The sequence below is a fragment of the Chelon labrosus genome (genome assembly GCF_963514085.1).
Source record: "Chelon labrosus genome assembly, chromosome: 2".
Taxonomy (NCBI): domain Eukaryota; kingdom Metazoa; phylum Chordata; class Actinopteri; order Mugiliformes; family Mugilidae; genus Chelon; species Chelon labrosus.
The window spans coordinates 12527530-12551715 of record NC_140338.1 but is presented as its reverse complement, the minus strand read 5'-3'; the positions used below and the strand labels follow the sequence as shown (position 1 = coordinate 12551715).

Below are 24186 nucleotides of genomic sequence, written 5' to 3'. Positions count from 1 at the left end.
TTTATTGGAGCCAGTTCTGAACTGGGCATGAGACTGGATGATCCAAAGAAAACCAACACTTTAAATGACCTACATGAGAAAGGTTGCACATGGGAATTCAACCCCCCGCATACATCCCACATGGGGGGGGTATGGGAGTGCATGATTGGCGTGACCTGGAGGATACTTCATTCCATGTTGCTGCGAACCAAACATACTCATCTGACTTATGATGTGCTCTGTACTTTAATGGCAGAGGTGTCTGCCATAATCAATGCCAGACCTTTAGTCCCGGTTTCCTCCGATCCCTTCTTACCAATACTGCTAACCCCTGCTATGCTCTTGACCCAAAAACCAGATGTGCCTCCTCCAGCTGGCAGTCTTGAAGAAAAAGACCTTTTCAGGTGTCAGTGGAGATGGGTGCAGGCACTTGCTAATGAGCTCTGGAGTCGATGGAGAAATGAATACCTCCATACCCTTCAGCCAAGGCGTAAGTGGCACATGGCATGCCGAAACCTGGAAGTTGGAGACATTGTGCTGCTTAAACAGAGTCAGTCACCCCACGATGAGTGGCCAGTGGGTCTGGTCACATCTACCAGTCCAAGCAGTGATGGGAAAGTCCGCAAGGGCAGGACAACATCACAAGACGAAGTAAAGACACTCTTAAGGCCTATCTCTGAGGTCAAATCAGAACAGTTAAGTCTTAAGTGGCATCAATAAATGCCAGACTGGGAGTGTTCTGCCCTGAATATGTTTAATATGTTTAAAAGACATTCAAAGTGACGTTTGAAACGTTTCTAGCCTGTCTGCATGTTTATATGTATTCGCAGCGCTTTTATTTTGAAAATATCCCGAATTACAGGAAGTAGGAAGTAAAGTATGTAAACAAGAAAAGAAAAGTGGGCGCATTGTCGGATCAGCGAATCTGCCAGGAAGCAGTGATTCTGAGTGCGACACCTTCTTTACATGTTTGACAAGTTTTGTGTTGTGTGTGAGTTTTATGTGCATTTTTACAAGGTTTTATAAAGGTAGCAGTGTAGTGTTGTGGCTTTTGCGAAACTTTGAGCGTCCATGCTAACCTGCTAATTGACCTTGTTTCTAGCCTGCTGCACTAACACCTGTTGAGCTAGTGTTAATTTTAAGCAGTTGATACTTTACATATGTACATGGCTGTTCATTAAGTCATTTTCTTTGTATCTTTTCTTTGTAGTTTTACTCTGAATTTAATGATGTCATCATCCTGACTTAAATGTGAAAGGTCATTTAAGGAGCGAAGGCCACTCCCTTCCTGGCTCAAGAAAACTAAAGAGTTTGGCTGGCTGTTGATCTGGGAGAACTGTACACGTCCCATTGGCTGTATTTTAACAACCACTGTTCTTTCTCTTCATGAGTTTCCCTTTTTTTTTAAACAAAAACGTCTTAAAAAATAAGGAATTAAGGAATAAACAAAGAAAAGAGGAAGCGCAAGGGCAGATGGAAATGTTGCTGAGAGCTCTGCTATGAGAACAGAAGTGTCACAACCACCTGTTGCGGAAACACCCTCTTTCACCCACTTATAAGAAGTTCTCAGGAAGTGTGTATTGCACAGACACGAGTCAGGCCGACCAAGTAGCTTGTACCCCGATGTGAAAGATGCACGGGCTGCGTCGCATCTACTTGCTCACCTTCGTGGTGGCTGTCGGTAAGAGCTAAAACTTTTTTTTTTTTTTCCTTTTTCCATGTCTGTGAATTTTTCACGTCTCTTTCATGTTATGAGGCAGGATTTGTCTGTGAAAATGCACATGAGGATTATTTATGTTTGTGTGTAAAAGGAGATTTTGAGGCTTAATACATCTGCAATTAGTAATGAAAAGCATTTTAAGCTGAGCTCTTTGTAGACTTTATTTATGTATTAGCACACACACAGACACACACACACATATATATAAATTTTATTTTTAAGTTTTAAACCTCAGAAAAAGCTACAGGAAATGCTCACAGTCAGCCGCCCTCGGTCACAAACTCACACTAGACACAACTACTTTGAATATGGTTTTAGTCTTCACTGAAACTCAGTTTCAGACTTTATTTCTTTGAGCTGCACAAACTCCTTTTGAATTATCTGCAAGGAACGAAAAAAGCCGGAGACCGAAACAGTCATTAAAGCAAACCAAAAATAAAGATGAACTGATTTTGTGAAGTAGGTAACTGAATCGGGACAATAAAGCTAAATGTAGCTGGGCTGAGACAGAAATTAATGTAAACTCTACACTAATGTCGAAGAACTGCCTGAAGTTATGGTGGATGTGTTCCATTAAGTTCACCGGCCTGTTTCAAAAAGCTTTTTTTTTTTTTATCAAAACGGTAAGGTGGTGCAATGTTAAACCAAAACTAGGAGCTGAAAGATATCAAAAAGTGCTGCACAGCTGACTCAGTCTGCTGTTCAAATATAAAACAGCGGCACCTGTCACGCCCTTATTCTGTAGCTGCTTTTTTTTTGTTTTTTGTTTTTTTGCATTTGGATGTGTTGCTGTGTGTGGTTAAAGTCATGAATGGAAAATTAATTTCACAATTTTTTTGTTTTTTCTATTACTGGAGTTGTCTTGGTTTTACCTTTTTGAGGCACATGTTGTTTTCACATGTTCCATATCCTGTCCTCGTTTGTGAGATCTGCACATCGCACATTGCAGCTGAACAGTGAAATCTGCACATCTAAAGCAAGGGGATCAAAAAACAGCAGAACGCTTTGAGGACAAAACTGTTTTTTTTTGTTTGTTTGTTATTTTTTTTTTGCCCTGATGCGATCTTAAAGGGCAACTGGCTGTTTAAAATGTGAGCGAATACAGAGTGTGATAAAAGTTGTGGGGACACGTTAAAACAAAAGGCCACTGGACTTCTTTTGATTTTTGTGTCCCAGTGTTATTTAGATCATCTTCGGTTTGAACCACTTGAAACTGTGGCCTTGTCAACTGTGATGTAAGTGACTAATTGATTACGTCCCAGCCTCCGCTTTTCAGAGAGGGGGTTTCCAATTTAGCATAGATGCTTCCTTTACGTCCTATTCAAACCATGCAGTCTCTTTTGGCTAAAATGTGGATCTTGTTTTTGTGCTCAAAAGAGTCCCCCTTGTCCTTCAAGTGCAGGTAAACTGCATGAACTACATTCCTCTGCTTTTGTGTGGTGGTTTTGTCTTTTTCGAGGCGAACTATCTGCTGCATCAGTGACACATATACCATATATAGACTACCTCTGCGGCTTACTGCTCACCCCTAATCGTGTTGCTCCACTCTGCATGCATACCACACGCCAATATTTAACAAAACTCTCTAGGGGAGTTGTATAGTAGACAAACATCATAAGGACAGTGTACTGGTGTCCTTGATTGATATATTAATCCTACAAGAAGCATGAAGCAAGTGTTAAAGCAGACTAAGTCGCACTCTTAGCCGTCGTGAGAAACTACTGCTACTGATCTATTTCAGAGTTAATTCTAAGCGCGTTTTCTAAATTTAAATTGTATTTATATCTCCTTGCACTCACAAACGTGTTCTTAACTGTACTTGTCAACTTATGTGGTCGCTTTTGTTCCTACTCAAAGAGCTTTGCAGACACAGTGTCACATCTACTCATTTGTTCACACAAACGCACACATATTCATGCAGCAGGGCCAAGCACTACTGAGGGGGTTCAGTGTCTTGCTCAGGACCACTTCGGCACGCGGCCCGTGTACAGGGAATCGAGACGCTAACCTTGTGGACAACCCACTCTACGTTCTGAGTCCGGGTGTTGCTATTACAGCTTGAAAAACTGTCCTTGTGTTTGATTTTTTATTTTTTTTTTCCAGCTGTCACCTCTTTGGCTTTTAACGTGGACATGATGGAGCCCAGAGTCTATCGTGGTGAACAAAAAAAATTCTTTGGATACAAAGCGCTTCCGGTGTTGTCTGGCAGGGAAAAGGGGTAAGTCTGCATTTGCAACGCTGTGCCTCAGTTGATTGGTTGCTCACGAAGTAGATAGTTCTGGTTGACGCCCGCAGAAGCTCCCAAGGCAAGCTGAGACAGGTTGTGGTTCAACACTTTAAATGATTTTGCATCCTGTGACTAATCTAGCACCTTTTCTTAGAATTGCAAATGCGTCTTCTTCGAGTTAAAAATGTTCTGCCTGCGTCAGCCTGGCTACCTTATTAGACTAACCATTGGTAGCCTGTATTATCATGCTTTGCAGGATAATCATCACTGCACCTCTAAATGGATCTGGATTAATATGCAGATATGACAATGGTGAACCAACCAACTGTTTCCATCCCAATGGTATGTACAGAATATTACAGAATGAATCACTAAATTTAAAAGATGGCACTAATCAAATGCTACTTTTGCAGGGAGTTCTCTGCCAAACACAACAGTGGTCACACAACTGGGCATGTCGATAGCTGCAGACTCCAAAGGCTCCCACTTCACTGTAAGAAAATCTCCTTTTCTCTGGGATATTTCACCAATGCTCTGAGCAACACAGATCAATACTTTATCACTATTATGTCCCGATTTAGGTCTGCAGTCCGAGTGTTGTCCACGAGTGCAACGAGAACTCCTACATACACAGTGTGTGTTATAAACTCACAGATCAGCTCCAGCAAGTCGCCAATTTCACACCTGCTTTTCAAGGTGAAATATGCATTTTAAATAAAACCATTCACAATGTTCTTTTTTTTTTTTTTTGCCACAATAAAATGTTAACTCACTCTCTCTCTATATATAATATTTATTCATTTGTTTTTCAGAATGCACAAAACAGACAGTGGACCTTGTCTTTCTGTTTGATGGATCAAGAAGTATGACTGAAGCAGAATTTAACAAAAATAAAGATTTCATAGTGGAGATAATGGACAGCCTTAAGAACACGTCAATCAAGGTTACTGCACTACTTTATTTTCTAAATTCCATGCATGTAATATTATATGAATAATGTATATAGTAATATATATATGTATATAATCAGTTTGCAGCAGTTCAGTTCTCCTCACAATACAACCAAGTTTTTGACTTCAATGACTATGAAGCTGGAACTGCCATTGATAAACTTATGAAAGAACGCCACATGAAGGATCTCACCAACACACACAAAGCCCTCACATATGTGCTGTAAGTTTATTTAAATTACTTACTGAAAGCTGAATATGTTATAAACGTTAACTTATTCTTGTTAATGTATGACGTGTTGATCTTAACAAGTGTTACTTTTATATTTATCACAGGTCCCACATCTTTGAGAACCCAGAGGCAGGTGCAACTCCTGATTCAACTAAAGTTCTGGTGCTAATCACAGATGGAGATCCCAGTGACCTTGACAGAAACAACACCATTGCAAAATATGAAGAAAAAAGCATCATTCGCTTGGTCATTGGGGTAAGCGGCGTTTTTAAATCTACAGTCAAGGCGGAGCTATGCACAAATAGTACAGTTAGACTCCAGTTTTGAGTAATGACGTCATAAATTCAAGTTGCACTCTGGTTTCAGGTCAAAGACGTCAATCTGGATAAATTTAAGGCCATCGCTTCAGAACCTAAAGTGAACAACACCTTCAAAATTGAGAACTATGACGGACTCACAGGAATACTGGAAAATTTTCAGAAAAGGATCTTCACCATGGAAGGTGATGTTGTTTTTGTTATCTGTGTTTTATCAATAATGTTACAAAAAAAGGTTTCCCCTGTGGAAATTTCTGTATCCAGTAGCATCAATACAGAGAGACATATACAGACTGCCTGGCCCAAAAAAAGCCGCCACCTGGATTTAACTAAGAAAATAGGTATGAGCCTTCTATTGGATAATTACTGCATGGGTGATTATCTTTCAGTTGGCAACAAGTTATTTAACCCCAGCTGATGCAATGAGTAGCTTCTCATTTCTTAAACCACCATGTTGAAACACACGTCCCGTGGTGGTAGAAAAGATGTTAGTCTGTTTGAGAAGAGTCAAATCAATGGTGTTAAGAACTGCCCAACGCATTATTAAAAACTAGAAGGATAGTGGGGAACCATTACATCAGGGCAAGAAGAGAGGCAGATGAAGTGATGCACCCATCATGCCTAGTGTCTACTGTACAAGCCTGTGGGGGCAGTGCTATGATCTGGGGTTGCTGCAGGTGGTCAGGTCTAGGTTCAGCAACATTATGTGTCCAAAGAATGAGGTCAGCTGACTACCTGAATATACTGAATGACCAGGTTACTCCATCAATGGATTTTTTCTTCCCTGATGGCACGGGCATATTCCAAGATGACAATGCCAGGATTCATTGGGATCAAACTGTGAAAGAGTGGTTCAGAGAGCATGAGACATCATTTTCACACATGGATAGGCCACCAAAGAGGCCAGACCTTAACCCCATTGAGAATCTTTGGGATGTGCTGGAGAAGGCTTTGCGCAGTGGTCAGACTCTCCCATCATCAATACAAGATCTTGGTGAAAAATGATGCAACACTGGATGGAAATAAATCTTGCGACAGTTCAGAAGCTTACTGAAACAATGCCACAGCAAATGTGTGCTATAATCAAAACTACTACCAACGAAATATTAGAGTGTGTGACCTTTTTGTTTGGGTGGTGAGTTTTTTTTCTGGCCAGGCAGTGTATTATACAGGGAAATGTAACAAACATAAGGCAAATAGGATGTATAAATGTAAATATATAATAGATATAATATATAAGAGGACATGATATATATAAAGAGTTATATACAAATATATATAGAGGTAAATACATGAAGAATGTGTATGAAAATATACAAGATATATAAAACCTGTCTATGGAGTATAATAGAGACAGCAGTCTGTTACTGAATGTGCTTCTGTGACTGATAATGGTGCTCTGTAGAGGGTGGTGGACCTGAGTTTGTTCAAAGTCCTTGGCTCTACCACAGACGTCAGGAAGTGAAAATTCAATCTTCATGATGCGACACTGCAGTTGTAACATTTATCACTCTCATAAATAGGCTCCAAAGTGGCTCAAGCGGGAAACATGACCAATGAAATGTCTCAGAGTGGATTCAGTGCTGCGTCCTACAAGGTGAGCCATCTTTTACACCATGCTTGCTAACTGGCAGGGAAAAGGGGTAAGTCTGCAGCGGGGCAGGTGAAAGTAACGAAGATAGATAGTGGCTTCTTCTTTAGACTGGTTTGGTTTTATTAGGAATATCTGTGGATGGTGCCCACCTGAAACTCACATAACTAGGGTGTGAAGTCTGTGGGAATTAATGGGCCATTAAAAGTACCATTCACCGGGTAAAGAGAGCAAGATCAAAGAATCTGGTAGTTACAGACTCTAGTGTCATGGTGTTTATGTTTTGGACGTTCTCTTTGTTTTTTCTTGTTTCCTGTTTTATATTGAAATAGTTAGTTGGACTTCCTGTCTTTATCCTTTCCCCTCCTGTGTGATTGCTCTAACCTGTGCTCTGTCCGTTGCCCTATAAGCCCTTGTCTGTATATATGGCCCTGTCTCTAACCTTGTCCTTCCCTAGGTTGTTGTCTGACATTCTTAGTCATCCATAGTGATCCAGAGTCATTAATAGTTATCAATAGTCAATCATAGTCATCTGTAGTCATTCAAAGTCGGCTGTAGTCATTCAAAGTCATCAATAGTCATCAGTAGTCAGCTGTAGTCACCCATAGTCATCAACAGCCATCAATAGTCGGCTGTAGTCATTAATAGTCAACCACAGTCATCAATAGTCACCAATAGTCATCTACAGTCATGTTTGTTTCATGCTGGTTTTCATGTTTGTGGAGAAAGATTCATAGTGGAGAATGAAACACACCTCAAAGAGCATGAACTACTTAAAGACCAAAGAAGACCAAAGATTTTACTCCACACTCGGCACTGATGAAGGACCAAGAAAGGAAAACATTCCTGACATTAAGAATCCCTTTAGGACATCTAAGATGAAATGATATGGCACGGCTTGACATTTACATTAAGCAAGAAAGTAAAAATTATTCTGTAAAAAAACAAAACTCAAGGATGAGCAGAAATGACATGATGAAGAAATCTCTCTTTCATGTCAATAACAGCAAGTCAACAATGATCTCCAGGAAGTAGGCGCATGTGTTCCCTTATCAACGGCTGTCAAGTATCAAAAACTAAAAGGCCCAGCTGCCGCTCAAAACAACAAACAAAAAAACAGTGGTTGTGATGGAGCAAAAAAAAACAAAAAAAAACTGGCTCAGTCTACATAATGTATACAAAGTCACTGAGAGACAACCCACGACTAAAGAAACCAAAGAACTTTGCAGCTAGAAATGGCTGAATTTTCTTGGCCGAGTCAGTCAGTTTATCTTAGACCAGGCTGAAGGCAGAAATCTCACAGTAAGCAACAGCTGATTGGCTGCAACCATGATACACTTATGCTTAACAGGGACAACTCATTTCTGTTTAGTTGATTTTTTTAAATTTTTTTTTAATTAAATTAACAGATTTCGTATGCATTGCTTTCTTGGGAGGAGTAGCTTTGAATCTACCAACATAGCTATTGACATTTTCTGACTTTTCTGTCTACAGGACACTTTAGTGTTGGGTTCAGTCGGAACAAACACCTGGAAAGGTTCTCTCCAAGAGTTTAAAGAAAAAAAGGAAACGCAAATTCAAGACAATGAAATGGAAATGGACTCCTACATGGGTAAACTCATTTCTCTCTAAGGCAAATTAAAATATTTCTTTTAATTTCTTAAATAAAAAAAATAAAAAAATGAAATAGTCTGTATATGTGTTGTAATTGGATATTTAGTCGGTTATTTCATTTGTGACTGACACTGTTGCAGGATACTCTGTTTCCATTGGACAGAAGAGTGGCAAGCCTCTATATTTTACGGGTGCACCGAGGTCTGAGCATAATGGACAGGTCGTGCTTTTCAGTCACAATGGAAATAATTGGACTGTTTTCCAAAGAATTAAGAATGACCAGGTTGGTAAATGTGTAACTGAAAAAGCTTCAGTTTATTTGATTTATATCAGATTTATTGTACAGACTCTAAAGAGCAGAAAAATGCACTAGTTGAGACCAGCTTCTTTTTGCTGCATTATGTTTGATGAACGCACATGATAAAATCTGATGCACTATACTGACTTTATACACAAGGGGAACATTTCTTCAGTGGTTAGAGAGAGGAAACCAGATTACTTGCTTGTATTGCCATTGTTTGAAAAACTGCAACAACAACGTAGAAGAACTGTGTGAAGTGCAATACTTAAGTTAAGTTTTGTAAAACATTTCAAGGACTGTATAATGATTTTAACTTCTCAACTTTTCAGATTGGTTCCTACTTCGGTGCAGAGCTGTGCACACTGGATATTAACTCAGACAATGATACTGATTTCCTGCTGGTGGGAGCTCCGCTGTTTTACCAGCCTCACGAGAAGAAAGAAGGCCGGATTTACATCTACAAACTGACTGATGAGGTGGGCGGTGACTAAGGCTTGGATTACTGTCAGAAATTAAATGTGTTTCTTATTCTAATTAGCAAATTTACATCCATATTTGCTGTAGCCACAACTGAAAATGGCACTGAATGTGACGGCACCATCCATGGGTAGATTTGGCTCCACCATATCCAGTCTTGCAGACCTGAATGGGGACGGACTCCGCGACGTTGCTGTCGGAGCCCCCCTTGAGGATGATAACAGGGGCGCTGTGTACATCTACCTTGGTGACCGACACAAAGGCATACGTAGCATTTTCAGTCAGGTAGGACGGAGATTATTTCAGATTTCTTTAATTTTTTTAAATGGACAATGTGGTGTGGGCACTGGGGGAGGCACTGATGAAAGTGATCAATGTGGTTGGATCTAGTCTAGCATTTGTTAGTGATTTTAATATTTACTTTCACAAACCTTTATCTTTACCCTGTATGCCTATAGAAATACCAACAACAAGCATTGTGTGGAGCAACAGCTTCTTCATGTAATAATAGACTCAAGTCAGTCCTGTGGCAAACATTATATTAACACCACTGGGCAGACAAGCTGTTCAGACTCAGAGCTCATCCAACCTCAAATCCTATCAGCCAAGAACAGAAATCTGAGACTGCAGTAGACACAGCCTCGCCAAAACTAGACAGTTGAAAATGGGAGGAAAATCGTAGCCTGGTCTGATGAATCTCCATTTCTGGAGATGCAGATGGTATGAATCCATGGAGAAAACATGTTGCTGCTTCTGAAATGAATCTTTTCTTGGGCACTCAAGCCCCTTAATACCAAGAAGCTGTGATTTGAGGATCAAGTAGGTGAAGAATGAACATTTGTTGAAGAAACATGAACATGAACTTTCAAAATCGGTTAGACGAGAGTGACTGTATCATAGTAGACGATACAGGTAGACATGGTCTAGACGCCGGTGTTGGTGAAGGCTGATGAAACTGTTGAAGGCTGATGAAAGCTTCTAAGATGACCATGGAAAGACGGATTGATTATGACAGCGTGGGAAAATAGAAGAGATGAGGAAATAGAGCGACAGCCCACATTCACCGGAGAGGAAGAGATCACTGCTCATGACCACCCCTTCATGACCACAGATTACCATCCTCTAATGGCGACTTCCAGGAGAATAGTGCTCCATGTCGCAAAGCAAACGTCAAACTGGTTTCTTGAACATGCTTGTGAGTTCAGTAGCCTGCCCAGTCATCCGATCTCTCCACTTTTGGGAGATGGGAGATTGGCCACATATGCAGCAGAGAATGTTTTCCAACGTTTACATCTTTTGAGGGCAAAGAGAGGCCTTGCTTAGTATTAGTAAGGTCTTTCTATCAAATGTTCTTGGCGAAGAACAATATGTGTAAATGTGCAGCATTTGTCTCCGCCATCTCTCTAATGATCACCTTGAAGTGTCAGCTTCATTTGTCACATCTCTCCTTCCAGAGAATCACGGGGACGAAAATAGATCGTGAGATTAGATTCTTTGGACAGTCCATCAACGGCGACTTCGACCTCGGGGAGGACGGACTCCCAGATATTGTTGTTGGATCACAGGGCTTTGTGGCTGTGTTGCGGTATGGATACATCATTTATGTGACTGTGTCCTGTATGCATATGTTTCTAAACCCTCAGTCCTCAAAGCCATAAGAAAAAAAAAGAAAAAAAAAAGGAAATCACATTGTCATGAGCGTCTTGTTGAGCCGTCCTTCTAAGCAGAAAAGTCTAACAACTGACTATAAACAATGTCTTTCAGCTCCAAGCCCGTCTTTGATGTCATTTCCAGTCTGTCTTATCACCCTGCGGAGATAAACACAGAGAAATTTGAGTGCCCGGCCAAAACAGATGTAAATTTACATATGGTTACCGTAACAGTCTGCTTTAATAAGGAGGAGGCAACAAAGAGCAAGGGTAGGGAGCTCATCCGGTAACGTGATGTTCAATAACAAAGTTTTGTCAGTGTTTGTCGTTTTTTTTTTTTTATTTTAAATATGATGTGTGCCTTTGCGGTGGCAGCGAACTCCGGGGTGAAAATCTCGTACACTCTTGCCATGGATCCGACGAGACCAATATATCGAGGCTTCTTCAACCAAACTGATAGGAAAACCAGGAATCTTACGTCTACCTGTGAGCTGACTGCTGGAAAAACCTGCTTCAACCACTCCATCTTCATGCCTGTATGGATATTAATTAATACTATTCATACATATACTCTTCATTATTATTATCATTATCATTATTATTATTATGGACATAGTGTTTTAGCTTGGTGCTCAGAAACTGTTTGAAATGTACTTCACCAATATGCAGATCTTTTATTTTCTTTTTTCTTTTTTGTCCTGCAGAAATGTGTGAAAGACACATTAATACCCCTCGCTGTCAAATTGAACTTCAGCCAAGCTGAGAGTGAAAGCTCGAGTACCGCCTTGAACGCGGACAGCACGAGGCAGTCTTCCGTTGATGTAAGGTTACGACAGTGAGAAGACTGTCTATACATATCTGAAATGTACTTTACATCAATATGTGGAACAAAAAATCAGTTTATTTATTTAATAAATTGCAGAAACTTACAAATCAGCAGTTACATCAACGACTGAAGGGTAGAGAGGGTAAAATCCATCGCTGCCGAATGAGACTGCACTGGTTTTAAGTGTCAGGCTAAATTGTCCATACTTGAATCTAAAGTCATGCTAGCGCTAAATGCTAAAAAACAAAACAAATTAACACGTGCCTACATTTACATTTCTTCAACCTGACTGAATCATCAGAGATCAGAGAATCTAACTTAACTGTTCACATGGACGCATCAACCACTATAAAAACTTCATCAACAAAGTGGTTTTGCTGCTGTGGAGCATCAAATCAATGGAGAAACTGTATAATAGAAGACAAAGAAGCTCTTTTTTTCCCCCAATACTCTTTAACACTGAGTTAATTCAGTAGAAGATGACCAAGATGTCTGCAACGTTGCCGTCCACGTGGATTCCGGCTTTGTTCATCTTTTCAAACACTTGTTTGAACAACTCGTTGTTTTGCTACCTCCATGTTTCTGTCCTTCCTGGAAACGCTTCACCTGATGTTTAGCCCACGCGGAGCAAACAGAACTGAGAGAAACCAGCAGACATGGTTATTAGGAGATCAGATATTTCTATTGAACAGATTATCAGAGTCTCTTCTGATTGAGGTGATTACATGAGACATTTTCATTCTTAGTTATTAGTGGTATAAGTAGAATACTAGAGTTCATGGACTGTAAACACAGCCAATGACTATGCAGATGTCTAGCAGATGTCATTACATTAACAAGTTTGTCAGCGTTTGAGACCCTACTATTGACATCAGGTTTAATCGGTTTTGCTGAAATATCCGTACAAAATTTCATTTTCTGTCCTTTTTTTTTTTTTTTACAGGTTCCCTTCGCAAAGCATTGCAGAAAAAATGACACTTGTATTGCCGAACTTACGGTGGATTTCAACTTCGGGTACGTGTATATGACCAACGCTGCGCAGCAAATGTCAGATTAGTGACCTGTGACCAAATGTAAGAAGTACTTTGTCTCTTAGGTCTCCAACATTGCTGGTGAAGGACACTAACGACTTCAAAGTGTCTATTAACCTCACCAACCACGGCGACGACTCATACAACACCAGCCTTACTATGCACTATCCTCCAGGACTCTCATTCTCTAGGATGCTGCCTAACAAGGTGACTTAGACATTAAGCTGCAGCATGTTGTCACACCACTGAGCTAGTTTACGATTAATTCCTACTAATATTTATATTAGTTTTGAATGTAGTTTAGAAAGAGTGCTCAGAAATGCTCTGTTATCAGCTCTTCTACATCTACTTGCCAGTTCATTAGGTACAACCGTGAAAACATACAATCCTGCTCTTAATCTTCTTGACGGCTATGGTGTTTAACATTTGTCTAAAACAACTGGGAGAGCTGTTGATTCAGCTGTGCTTTCATTTTGGAGGCTGCGGTTTGTGGTTCTACTGAATTGTGTCGTGTTGTACCGACACAATTTTACTCTGCACCACAAACTACATCCTCCAAAATGATCATCCAGTTGATTTATCACCTTTAACACATTTAACTGAAGCCATGAAGGGGAATTTAGTGCAGAATTGTTACATTAGAATGTATTCACTAGTGTACCTAATAAACAGGCAAATGAGTGCATATGTGAAAACTTCCTTTGGTTTCTGTGCCACACACGAAGGAAACAGATCAGAATTTAGTTGAAACCCGGTCTTCGTTGAAAGCCACACAGGATGTGCAGGATGAGAGTATTCATAACACCTCACAGTAACAAAGCATTTCAAAACACTGACAGATTTAACTGTCACAACGGTCACAGCACTGCCCTCAAAACCATCTTCTGATCTCATACAGTCCACCAGATCAACGCTCCACAGCTGCGACGACCTGGAGGGAGTGTTCAACAAAACCATATGTAGCATCAGCCTTCCTGTGTTTCGCAGCAGAAGCTACGTGAGTCATAACACTCGCCGTTTCACAGCTCTCTGAGACTTTCGCTTTGAGTCTAACATCACTGTTTCTTCCTTTTTTCCATGAAGGCAACATTTGATACCTATTTCCGCGTCTTAAATAATCACGAGTGGGATGACACAGCCTCAATGAAGATTGTTGGAAATAGGTGAAAGCACTTAAAAAAAAAAAAAAAAATCAAATACATGAGACATTTTCTCATGATTTCATATTCAGAACAGATATTTTATTTTATTATGTTTTTATTTTTTTACTCATTAGTGATAACGCGGTCTCCAGCAAGAACATGTCCATGACCAAAACTATCCCTGTACAATATGAAATCAAAATGGCAATAACCGAGTAAGTGGCACTATAAATTATATTTCGAATTTATTCTGTTCCGTTTGATTTAATTAATCCAGTCTCCTGCATCTTGTGATCATCTTGTTTTATTTTCAGGAGTGACTCTGTAAACTATCTGAACTTCACAGCAGAGGACGCTGCACCTCAAAAAATCGTTACTACCTACCAGGTCAGACACTTAATAATTCTGTAATATTTTTCCATTAAGGTGTTCAAGGTGATCAACCGATCGTCAAACAGAAACGGCCAAATACTGACACCACTGACTGCTTTTTTCACTCTACATAAAAAGATTTTGAAATTAGGGCTAGATTTTTTTTCCTTGACGGGGAATCTAGGTTTTCACAATGCCTGGCGTCTAAAGCCTGATTTATGGTTGCACATCAGTTGCACGGCTTAGCATTGTACCCTGCACTGTAGCCTGATGTGTACCTTCCCGGAACTGTAACTACACACTGTGGCAACACAGACCACAACTACTGTGACTGATATGAGACACATTTCCTCGTCTACATCTCAGTGGCCAAACAAGTGCAGGAAATTCTCCCTCCTTCCGCCTCCTACGCACCATCTACTCAGATGTCTTTTATTTTTTCTGCAGTGATTTCAGCTAAAGTATGTGTTGTTTAAAATTGGTTAGTTTGACGCACTCTGAGAAACTCAGCATAGCTCACTAGCCTGCTAGCAAGCAAAACCTAACATATAAAATAATAGTTGTATGTGTTTTATTTTTCAAAAATGTTAAATGGACCTATGTTTTCTCACTCTTTACAGATTAATAATATTGGTTTTAAGCATTTTCCTGTCAACGTGACCCTGTCCTTCACACCTAAACTGGATCATGACTTTGAAATATACAACTACAAAGTCTTGGCGCAGGAGGTAATCAAACGTGAACACCTTCTTACTGATAATACTGCCGTGTATTAAGTGATAAAACCCCAATGCTAACCTTGCTTTTTTTTCCTTTTCTTTTTTTAAGAACCAAACAACGTGCAGGACTGAACTGAAATCCTATGTATGTACAATACTTTAAGCATCAAAACATTCTAGCTGTGAAATTACAAATCCCCCAATAAAATGAACGGTTGTTGTGTTACAGCCATGCTCGCCAAACACAACTTGCACGGCCATAGTGTGCGAAAGTTTCAACCTGGAGAAACACACCGAGTTCAAACTGTTGGGAGATGTACAATTTAAGAACCTGAAAGAGCAAGCAGCGGTATGAAGCAGCAAAATGTGGACACACTGATAGAATACACAGCACGCTGAAATTATATTTAACTTCAATTGTCTTATTTTACAGAATATCCCGTTTCTTAAAAGATATACTGGAGACAATGCAGAGGTTAAGTTTAAAAGTTTTATAGAGGTTAAGTATGACACGGACCGATACGTGCTTGCTTCTAATAAACACGAGGTATGTTGACGTCTTTCAAAAGTAATGAACACAATTTAAAAGAATAGCTTTTATCGGTTTCTCTCATTTATCATGCTTATCTTACACAGGAGAAGTCTCACAATTCGGGTCCAGCAAAGAGAAAGGTACATTCAGTCAAAATTATTAGAAACATCCTCATTCACAAGACTTATGTACGACTTTGAGAACCTCTCTCTTTTCTGCTTTCAACAGACCGAGGTTCGGATTGAGTTAATATTTCCCCCAGATAACTTTCTGATCTGCGCAACTGGGGTCGGATTGGGATTCTTGTTTCTGATCATAGCAACACTCATCATGTTTAAGGTGAGAGTTGATTTCCAGATTGAAGAAGACTTCCTTTTATGTCCACATTCAGAGTAGCCTGGTGTTACCAGATACAGTTCTTAACAGAGTGTGAGCCTGGCATCACCTGGATTTCATTATGGGGTGTGTTTCAACCAGTACAAAAAAGAAGGATAATCCAACATCCAGTCAGAGCTATTTTATTGTAAGAGCATGACGTGTAAGACTACGTTATTCTTACTCTTGTGTTCATCACCACATGAAGCCCGCCCAAACCATCTGATAGGCCTGCTAGATCTTTGCCAGAGCATAGTCAGTTCCCAACAGAGAGATTCCAGATCAGCTTTCCAACACAAAGACATTGTGGGCGGGGTAGTTCAGAATACATTCAATGCTAGAGGTCAATAATTAAACAATGACCATTGAGACAGCGGTATTGGCGTTGGGTCTAATTCTTCTTCTTGTGTCTGTCACTAGCTGGGTTGCTTTAAGAGGAAAAAATACGGGGACTGTCAAGAGGGACAAGAAGAGGGACAAGAAGAGGACGAGGAAGAGGAAGAGGGAGAGCAGAAAGCTGCTCTTCAGGCTATGGTCAGCACATCAGAGACTGACATCAAATCTGAAAAAGATCCAGACGAAAAAGATTGTCTTGCTGAAGCGTAAGACAATCTTTAAGAGTAAAATGGCAGCTCACAGTCAGCGGATACAATAGAGGACCTGGTTGCAATGAATTAGCCACTGTCAATGCGCCCTGATACATGCTCAACTTATAAAGCACGCAGGGTGCACAGAGGGTCATTATTAGTGTCACTAAAGAAATGGTGTAAAGGAATATCAGCTCCTTGGTGAGTTAAATGAAAAGATGAAACCACTCTTGTCTGTTCCCTGGATGTGAAGCTGGAGACGGTTAGCTTAGCTTAGCATAAAGAAAGAAACTTCCAGCCTGACTCTGTCCAAAGGTAAACTATCTACCAGCGACTCCAAATCTATAGCCTAAAAAAATGCATGATCTTGAGTTTCAAGAAAATATTTTTCCAACTTTACTATTACGTTTAACAAAATTATGTGATGAAATGTATGAGTTCACGTGGCCCAAAATATCAGTCACTATCGAGCTATATTGACAAAGTGGACAAAGTTGCTGGAAGTTTTTTTTTTTTTTTTTGACAACACTGAATTGATTCAGTAGAAAAAGATCAACAGGATGTTTCCACATTTCCAACGTTGCTGTCCACATGGATTTCGTACATCTTTTCAAACAACTCGTTGTTTTTCTCCTGCCATGTTTCTGTCCCTCCTGGAAACTCATCAGCTGATGTTTACACCATGAGGCACAAACATGCTCAGAAAGGATAGATTTAATCCAACCAGAGAGAAACCATCAGATCAAGAATTTACATGGTTATTAGGAGCTAAATTACTATTGCTACTATTTTATTCTGATTATTAGTAGAATACTATAGTGTCACTGTAAATGCAGCTACTGTTTCAGTTCTGCCTTTAGTTTCACAAAATCTCAGTATTAAATCAGTCAGTATGGCACTTCTGTCATGTGATTACTGGTGGTCATAACCCAATGTTGTTTACACTGATATAATGTAACATGATTAATGGAGAGCGTTGAGATATGCACAGGCTATGCTGGCTTCTACACAGGTATTTATTGAGCGAGCAGGTCATTTTCTACTTGGATGATATATGAGAGGTTATTAAAATGTTAAACTTTTTTAGTATATTGATTGAGTGAATGATGTGTACAGTGAACTGGATGAATTGTTTATCGATAGTTGATCTCTTGGAAGGATTTTAGTCCATATTGCAGAAATGTAAGTAGAAGAATGATGAAAAGTTTAACAATGAACTGAACAAGTTAAATATGTATTTTTAAGAATATAAGCACATCTGTTACACTGTTATAAACATAAAGGAATTGTTCAGTTTTTTCTATTTTTGTATTATTCTGCACTGTCATTGTTTGTATGTACATATATATATAGTATGATTCTCATGTGGTAAAAAGGTTTCTGCTGCATTGTGTATTCATTTTGATATATTTTGCTTGCCCATACATTGTATATGTCCCTATAAACAATAACTATACATATGCTGTCTTTATTTTTAACAGAAAAGTGAAGTAAAAAAAAAAAAAAAAAAATACTCATTTTCATTTACACTGACGAGCCTTAAATGCAACTGGGTTGAACCTTTGTGCAATTTGAATCTTTATTGTCCAGAAGTTCGGCCTTAAACCGTTGTATTAAGTTTAGTTGAGGTCATAAGTATAACATCTATGTACTTCTTCTTCACCCCTCCTTTCTTTTCCGGGATGTTCATCAGAGATCAAAAAAACGTTGATCCTCCTTTGCATCCTAACCTGACCTTAACCCATTTGCAGGAGATAAATATCTTGTGACGTGGTGTCTTCTTTGTTCTTTTTTTCTTGCTAAGGAACCCAAATGTCACCAAATGCACATTTGTATGATTAAAGACTTCTGATTAAACTCTTTGCTGTTTGACTTTCATTTCAGAAAATTTAGAGTCACATTGGTTTCTGTTTTTTGAGTTCACTGAATAAAAAAAAAAAAAAAAAAAAAGTTTTGTTTTTTTGCGTTGGAAGTAAACAGAACAGAAACTGTTGAAAATAGTGGATGTGGAAGTCTTGATTCAGCTTTGATAATGAGATGTCAGGTTAGGAACAGTTGAAACCTTATGATCAGATTTTTGACTGTTTTCCAAGTTGATGCAGCAACTCAAGTTGCTGACCAGAGCTGATTAAATTCAACCCTTAATACCCTTTATAGGCTTAATACACTTTATGGGAAGTGAGTGAAGAACCATATTTGGTATAACTTCCACACACATTTTGAATTGCGTTCCCATGCCTCTCAGTGAAGATGAGAAGCATTTCACCCAGACACTCAGCAAAGATCAAGGCAACATTCTCAGGTCAAATATGACCTGCAAGGCCACAGTGGTCTGATGTTGTCCATGTTCACAAGTGTCTGAATCAGTACTTATGTTCTAATGATCTAAACAGATGTTTACATTTGTTTACCACTTAAGGGCAATGAACCATATACGGTAACTTAATTGGACTTGATTTTTGACATGAAAATGAAATACTTCACAAAACTTTTCATGAAAGTAAAAAGGTCTTCCATGCCCCACAATAACACTCTAGGGTGGATTTTTAGAATTTCCAAGTATTTCAATGAGTGCTGTGTAAAGGGTAAAAACTGCTGCAATTAACCCAATATAGATCCAGGAATGCAAAGTTAGGACTTACGGTCAGTATCCTCTTCTTATGAATTATACGACACTCCCACTTTTTCTGACCCCTCTTTTGCCTGTAATCTTCTCCTTATGGCCACTAAGTCCGGAACTGATCAGTGGAAAGGATGCATCTGAAGAATTACGTAGTGTGGCTCGTCTATATGGTGGCTGTTGGTAAGATATAAAACATTATATATCTTCAAGGTGAAAAGGGATGCTTCATGTGTCTGGGGAAAGTGTTTGAAGGAATAATTTAAGTTAAAGAGGTATCCTGACTGGAAGATCTGTGGATTTACAAGGCAGATAAAAACCAAGGCAGAAGACAGGATTTTATAATTACAGATGGGTCTGAGTCCTCCTTTAACTGTCATTCAGATGTGTCCTAACTTCTATTCACCCTGATGTCAAGAGGGCACAGCAGTATTAGTAAAAAGTATGGTTTATAAATTCTGATCCTTTATTGGCAAAAACTTTAACATGTAATTCAACATGTGATACTTTGTTTTCTCAAACCGTAGCCACCTCTGTATCTTTGGCTTTCAACATCGATGCCACAACTCAGCATACCATCACGACGGAAGAATATTTCATTCAAAATAAAGTGCTACGATTCATATCTGAAGAGGGCGGAGGGTAAGTATGAGTGATGACTCATATTGATCAGTGTGAAATGGGTGTCAATATGACCAGACCTCACAAATGAAAAATAATTCACCTTCAAATGAGGTCTGAGCAAAGAACTACAATAAGCTAAGGAATAAACACAGATGCTTGGCCATTTGAATGAAACAACGGCTTTATTCATTGTCAGTCAAATGGTAAACTACCATATAATTGCCCTTTTATATCATACAGGCCCTGAAACTATTGTATAAATACAATAATTATCATACATCTGGCAACACTGCCCCAGATATAAATTCTGTTACGTGCACAATTATAAATAGGGCACAGAATATCACTATTTTCATGGTTGTTGATCTTATCCACAGAATACTTCCCACTGCACCGTCGCAGCTAGATGGATCTGAAGAAATGTGCAACTCTGATCTGGACCAAACCCATATTTGCATCATTGTTCCAGGTACATGAACATGTTTGTGAAATTAATGAACTAACTGGGAGCATTAAAAGCAAGAAGTTGCAGATAATGGGGAAGTTGCAAATAAAGAAATATCAGCAAAAACTATTGTGCAACCACCACAAGTACACAGCATTTTTGCAGTTCCAAGAAAAAAGTGAGATGTCTTCTCTCTAGGTGATTGCTAGACGTCAGTTTCGGGAATTACGTTTTACTGAATAAATTCCCATGGGTATGTAGATAAATAATTCAAGTTTATGAATGTAATAGTCTTGAAAAAGGGCCTTTAGTTATGTGATCAATTGATTCTGATAAAATATGGTCTTGCTCAGTTTTTGAAGGTAACAGCAGCTCAGCATGAATAAGGTTCAAGCCTCCAAAACATTAATCTGCACATCCCTGATTAATCCTTAATCCCAGTCTACCTGTATTACGTTTAGTGGTGTTGCACTATTTGCAAATTCTTGACTATATTGGCAACCACACCTCATGACCTGCCAAGTCCAAATATCTGCCTGTGTGAGGAAGTCCTAGTCTGGAAGGCAGACCAAACTTAGCGTAAAGCATCACTACTACGGATGGTCTGGAATTGCTTCAAATCATCTGAGAAGGCTTCATGTGGTGATGGACAGAAGAGTAACAGCATCATACACGTCATCTGAGCACTGTGGAGTTTAATTTGGTTACAACAAACTGGCTCTGATTGCAGAGGTTGCTAATTGATGCAGAGATATCTTTTTTCTCTGTATCGGTTGAAACATGCTTCATAATGAACTCCAAGTGGCGTGTTACCTGTCTGATGACACGCCAGGCTAAACAAGTTCAGACATTTAGATATTTCTCGAAGAAATGGTGATATCGTTTTTGTTTTATAAACAGTTCTAATCAGATGCTACTGTCACAGACATTTCTCTCACAGACACAACAATGCCCGTCGAGCACTTTGGACTTTCAATAGTGGAAAACTCCACGCACTCTGAACTAATAGTAAGTAAAAACCACAAATTAATTTATTTTAAAAATGTGCTTTCTCTACAACTAAATTCTAATTTAGTTAGGATCAATACTCCTCACATTATACATGCTTCCCTTTAGCAATATTATTAAGAAACAAACACATTTCCGTTGCTATGCAGATGACACTCAGCTATATTTATCCATGAATTGAGATGAAACAAATCAGCTGGTTAAACTCCAAGCATGCCTTAATGACGTAAAGGCTTGGATGACCTGTAACTTTCTACTTCTAGACAAAACAGAAGTCATTGTATTTGGCCCTAAACAACTCAGAGATTCACTATCTAATCATATAGTTTCTCTGGATGGCTTTCCAGTACTGAGAAACCTTGGTTTTATTTGATGAGGATATGTCCTTTAATTGGCACATAAAGCAAGTGACCAGGGCTGCCTTCTTCCACCTGCGTAATGTCATGACATTAGGAACATCCTGTCTCAGGGTGATGCTGAAAAACTAGTTCATGATTTTGTGTCTTCCAGGCTGGATTACTGTAATTCATTACTGCCTGGCTGTCCAAATAGCTCTTTAAAAAGCATCCAATTGGTTCAAAATGCTGAAGCAAGAGCACTGACAGTAATTAGCAAGAAGGTCATACACTGCCTGGCCAAAAAAAAAGTTGCCTCTTGGATTTAACTAAGCAAATATGTGTGAGCCTCCTATTGGGTAATTACTGCATGGGTGATTATCTTCAGCTGGCAACAAGTTATTTAACCCCAGCTGATGCAATGAGTAGATTCTTATTTTTTAAACAACCATGTCTAAAGACATATCCTGTAGTTGTGGAAAAGATGTTAGTCTGTTTGAGAAGGGTCAAATCATTGGCATGCATCAAGCAGAGAAAACATCTAAGGAGATGGAAGGATAGTGGGGAACCATTGTATTTGAGGAAGAAATGTGGTCGGAAAAAAATCCTGATTGATCATGATCGGCAATCACTTAAACATTTGGTGAAATCAAATTGAAGAAAAACAACAGTATAGAACTCAGGGCTATGTTTAATAGTGAAAGTAAGAGGATTTCCACACATACAATGTGTCTGTAATAAAAACTAGTTTTAGCTTCTCTTCATCAGCTCCCTGTATATTCCAGAAGAGAATTTGGCCCTTAAAGGCCAAGCTCCATTACATCTCCTCAAAGTACCATCCCAATAGAGCACTTCGATCTCAAAGTGCTGGCTAACATGTGGTTTCTAGAGTTTCAAAATGTAGAATGGGAGGCAGAACCTTCAGTTTCCCATTTCGGGTTTGGGAGACACCCTTTCTACTTTAAAGGCTTAAGACTTTCCTTTTTGATAAAGCTCATAGCTCAGGTGACCCCAAACTATCACTTAGTTATGCTGCTATAGGCCTCGGCTGCTGGGGGATGATGCATGAAGCACCTATCCTCTAATTTTCTTTATCTAATTTCGTCTCTCTTACTACTCATGCATTGTGTGGTACTACTGTATAGCATGTTATTGGCTGTTTGTCCATCTCTTCATCTCCCTTCCCCCCCCCCCCCCCCCCCCCCCCCCCCAACTCATCTGTGGTCCTGGTCTCATCAATCATCATGACTCACAGCTATCCACTCCTAAACGAATGCATAATTCTCCAACCTGCCTATGATACCTCTTATATTCAGTCCTTATAACAGCTAACTCACCAGAAACAGAACTACTTTAACAGTTTTATATAAATATAATTGAATTGCAGTGAATGAATGAAAACAATTCAAAATCAAAAATTAATTTCATTGTCCTCCAATCTGGTCAAGGTTTGCAGGCCAAGTGCAGTCTATGGATGTCACGAGAATTCCTGTCCGAAAAACATGTGTTACAAGAAGAGAGACCATCATCAGCAAATCAACTCCTCTGCTGTCCAAGGTAACAGATATTTAGAGAGCCTAACATATGACCTCCTAATATTTTCACCTGGTTAAATATTTGTAGAACATTGTTTCAGAAAGCACAAACAAGACAGTGGACCTTGTCTTTCTATTTGATGGCTCAAGAAGCATGACTGAAGCAGAGTTCAACAAAAATAAGGACTTCATAGTGGAGATAATGGGCAGCCTTAAGAACTTATCTATTAAGGTCATAGCACTTCTACACTTTATTTCCCAAACTATGATATACCTAATATGAATAATGTGTATATTGTTTTTTTATTTTTTTTTCAGTTTGCAGCAGTTCAGTTCTCCACACGTTACAACAAAGTTTTTGATTTCAAAGACTTTGAAGCTGGAACTGCCGTTGATAAACTTATGAAAGAACCCCATATGAGGGATCTCACCAGCACACACAAAGCCCTCACATATGTGCTGTAAGTTCAGTTACATTACAAACAACTGGTACAGTAGAACATGTTTAAGTGATAAATGTTGACATATTCATGTGTTTAGATGAAGCTTTGTTTATTCTCATCATTACAAGCGTTACTTTTATATTCACCACAGGTCCCACATCTTTGACAACCCAGATGTAGGTGCAACTCCTAATGCAACTAAAGTTCTGGTGCTAATCACAGATGGAGATCCCAATGACCTTGACAAGAACAACATCATTAAAAAATATGATGAAAAAAACATAATTCGCATTGTCATTGGGGTAAGCAGTGATGTCTCTGTATTGTGTCTTATCTCCTCAACATATAAAACAATCACGATTGCAAGTCGCCACTCTCATGCATGAATCAGACAAGAGTAGAAAGCACATTTCAAATACTACAACTAGTCCTGATTCCAGTTTTTAGTCCTACATTGTACTGAACTGTGTCGTTTATATTGCAGATCCTTTCATGTTGCACTCTGGTTTCAGGTCAAAGACGCCAAACTAGATAA

General features: G+C 39.2%; 1 protein-coding gene across 1 annotated transcript; it reads left to right on the top strand.

Annotated features, from left to right (window-relative positions):
• Nucleotides 1-977: 977 nt before the first annotated feature.
• Nucleotides 978-18029, top strand: LOC311508589 (integrin alpha-M-like). Its single transcript, XM_084573420.1, has 31 exons — nt 978-1660; nt 3803-3917; nt 4183-4268; nt 4340-4419; nt 4508-4622; nt 4739-4869; nt 4957-5099; nt 5213-5363; nt 5475-5610; nt 6949-7022; nt 8511-8628; nt 8771-8913; nt 9261-9407; nt 9496-9693; nt 10863-10993; nt 11173-11327; nt 11433-11593; nt 11762-11878; nt 12827-12897; nt 12980-13121; nt 13813-13911; nt 13998-14077; nt 14191-14271; nt 14371-14443; nt 15049-15156; nt 15257-15292; nt 15377-15496; nt 15581-15694; nt 15784-15819; nt 15908-16018; nt 16475-18029. The coding sequence occupies exons 1-31, from the start codon at nt 1612-1614 to the stop codon at nt 16658-16660; spliced, it is 3507 nt and encodes a 1168-aa protein (XP_084429546.1). The 5' UTR covers nt 978-1611; the 3' UTR covers nt 16661-18029.
• The last annotated feature ends 6157 nt before the right edge of the window (nt 18030-24186 follow it).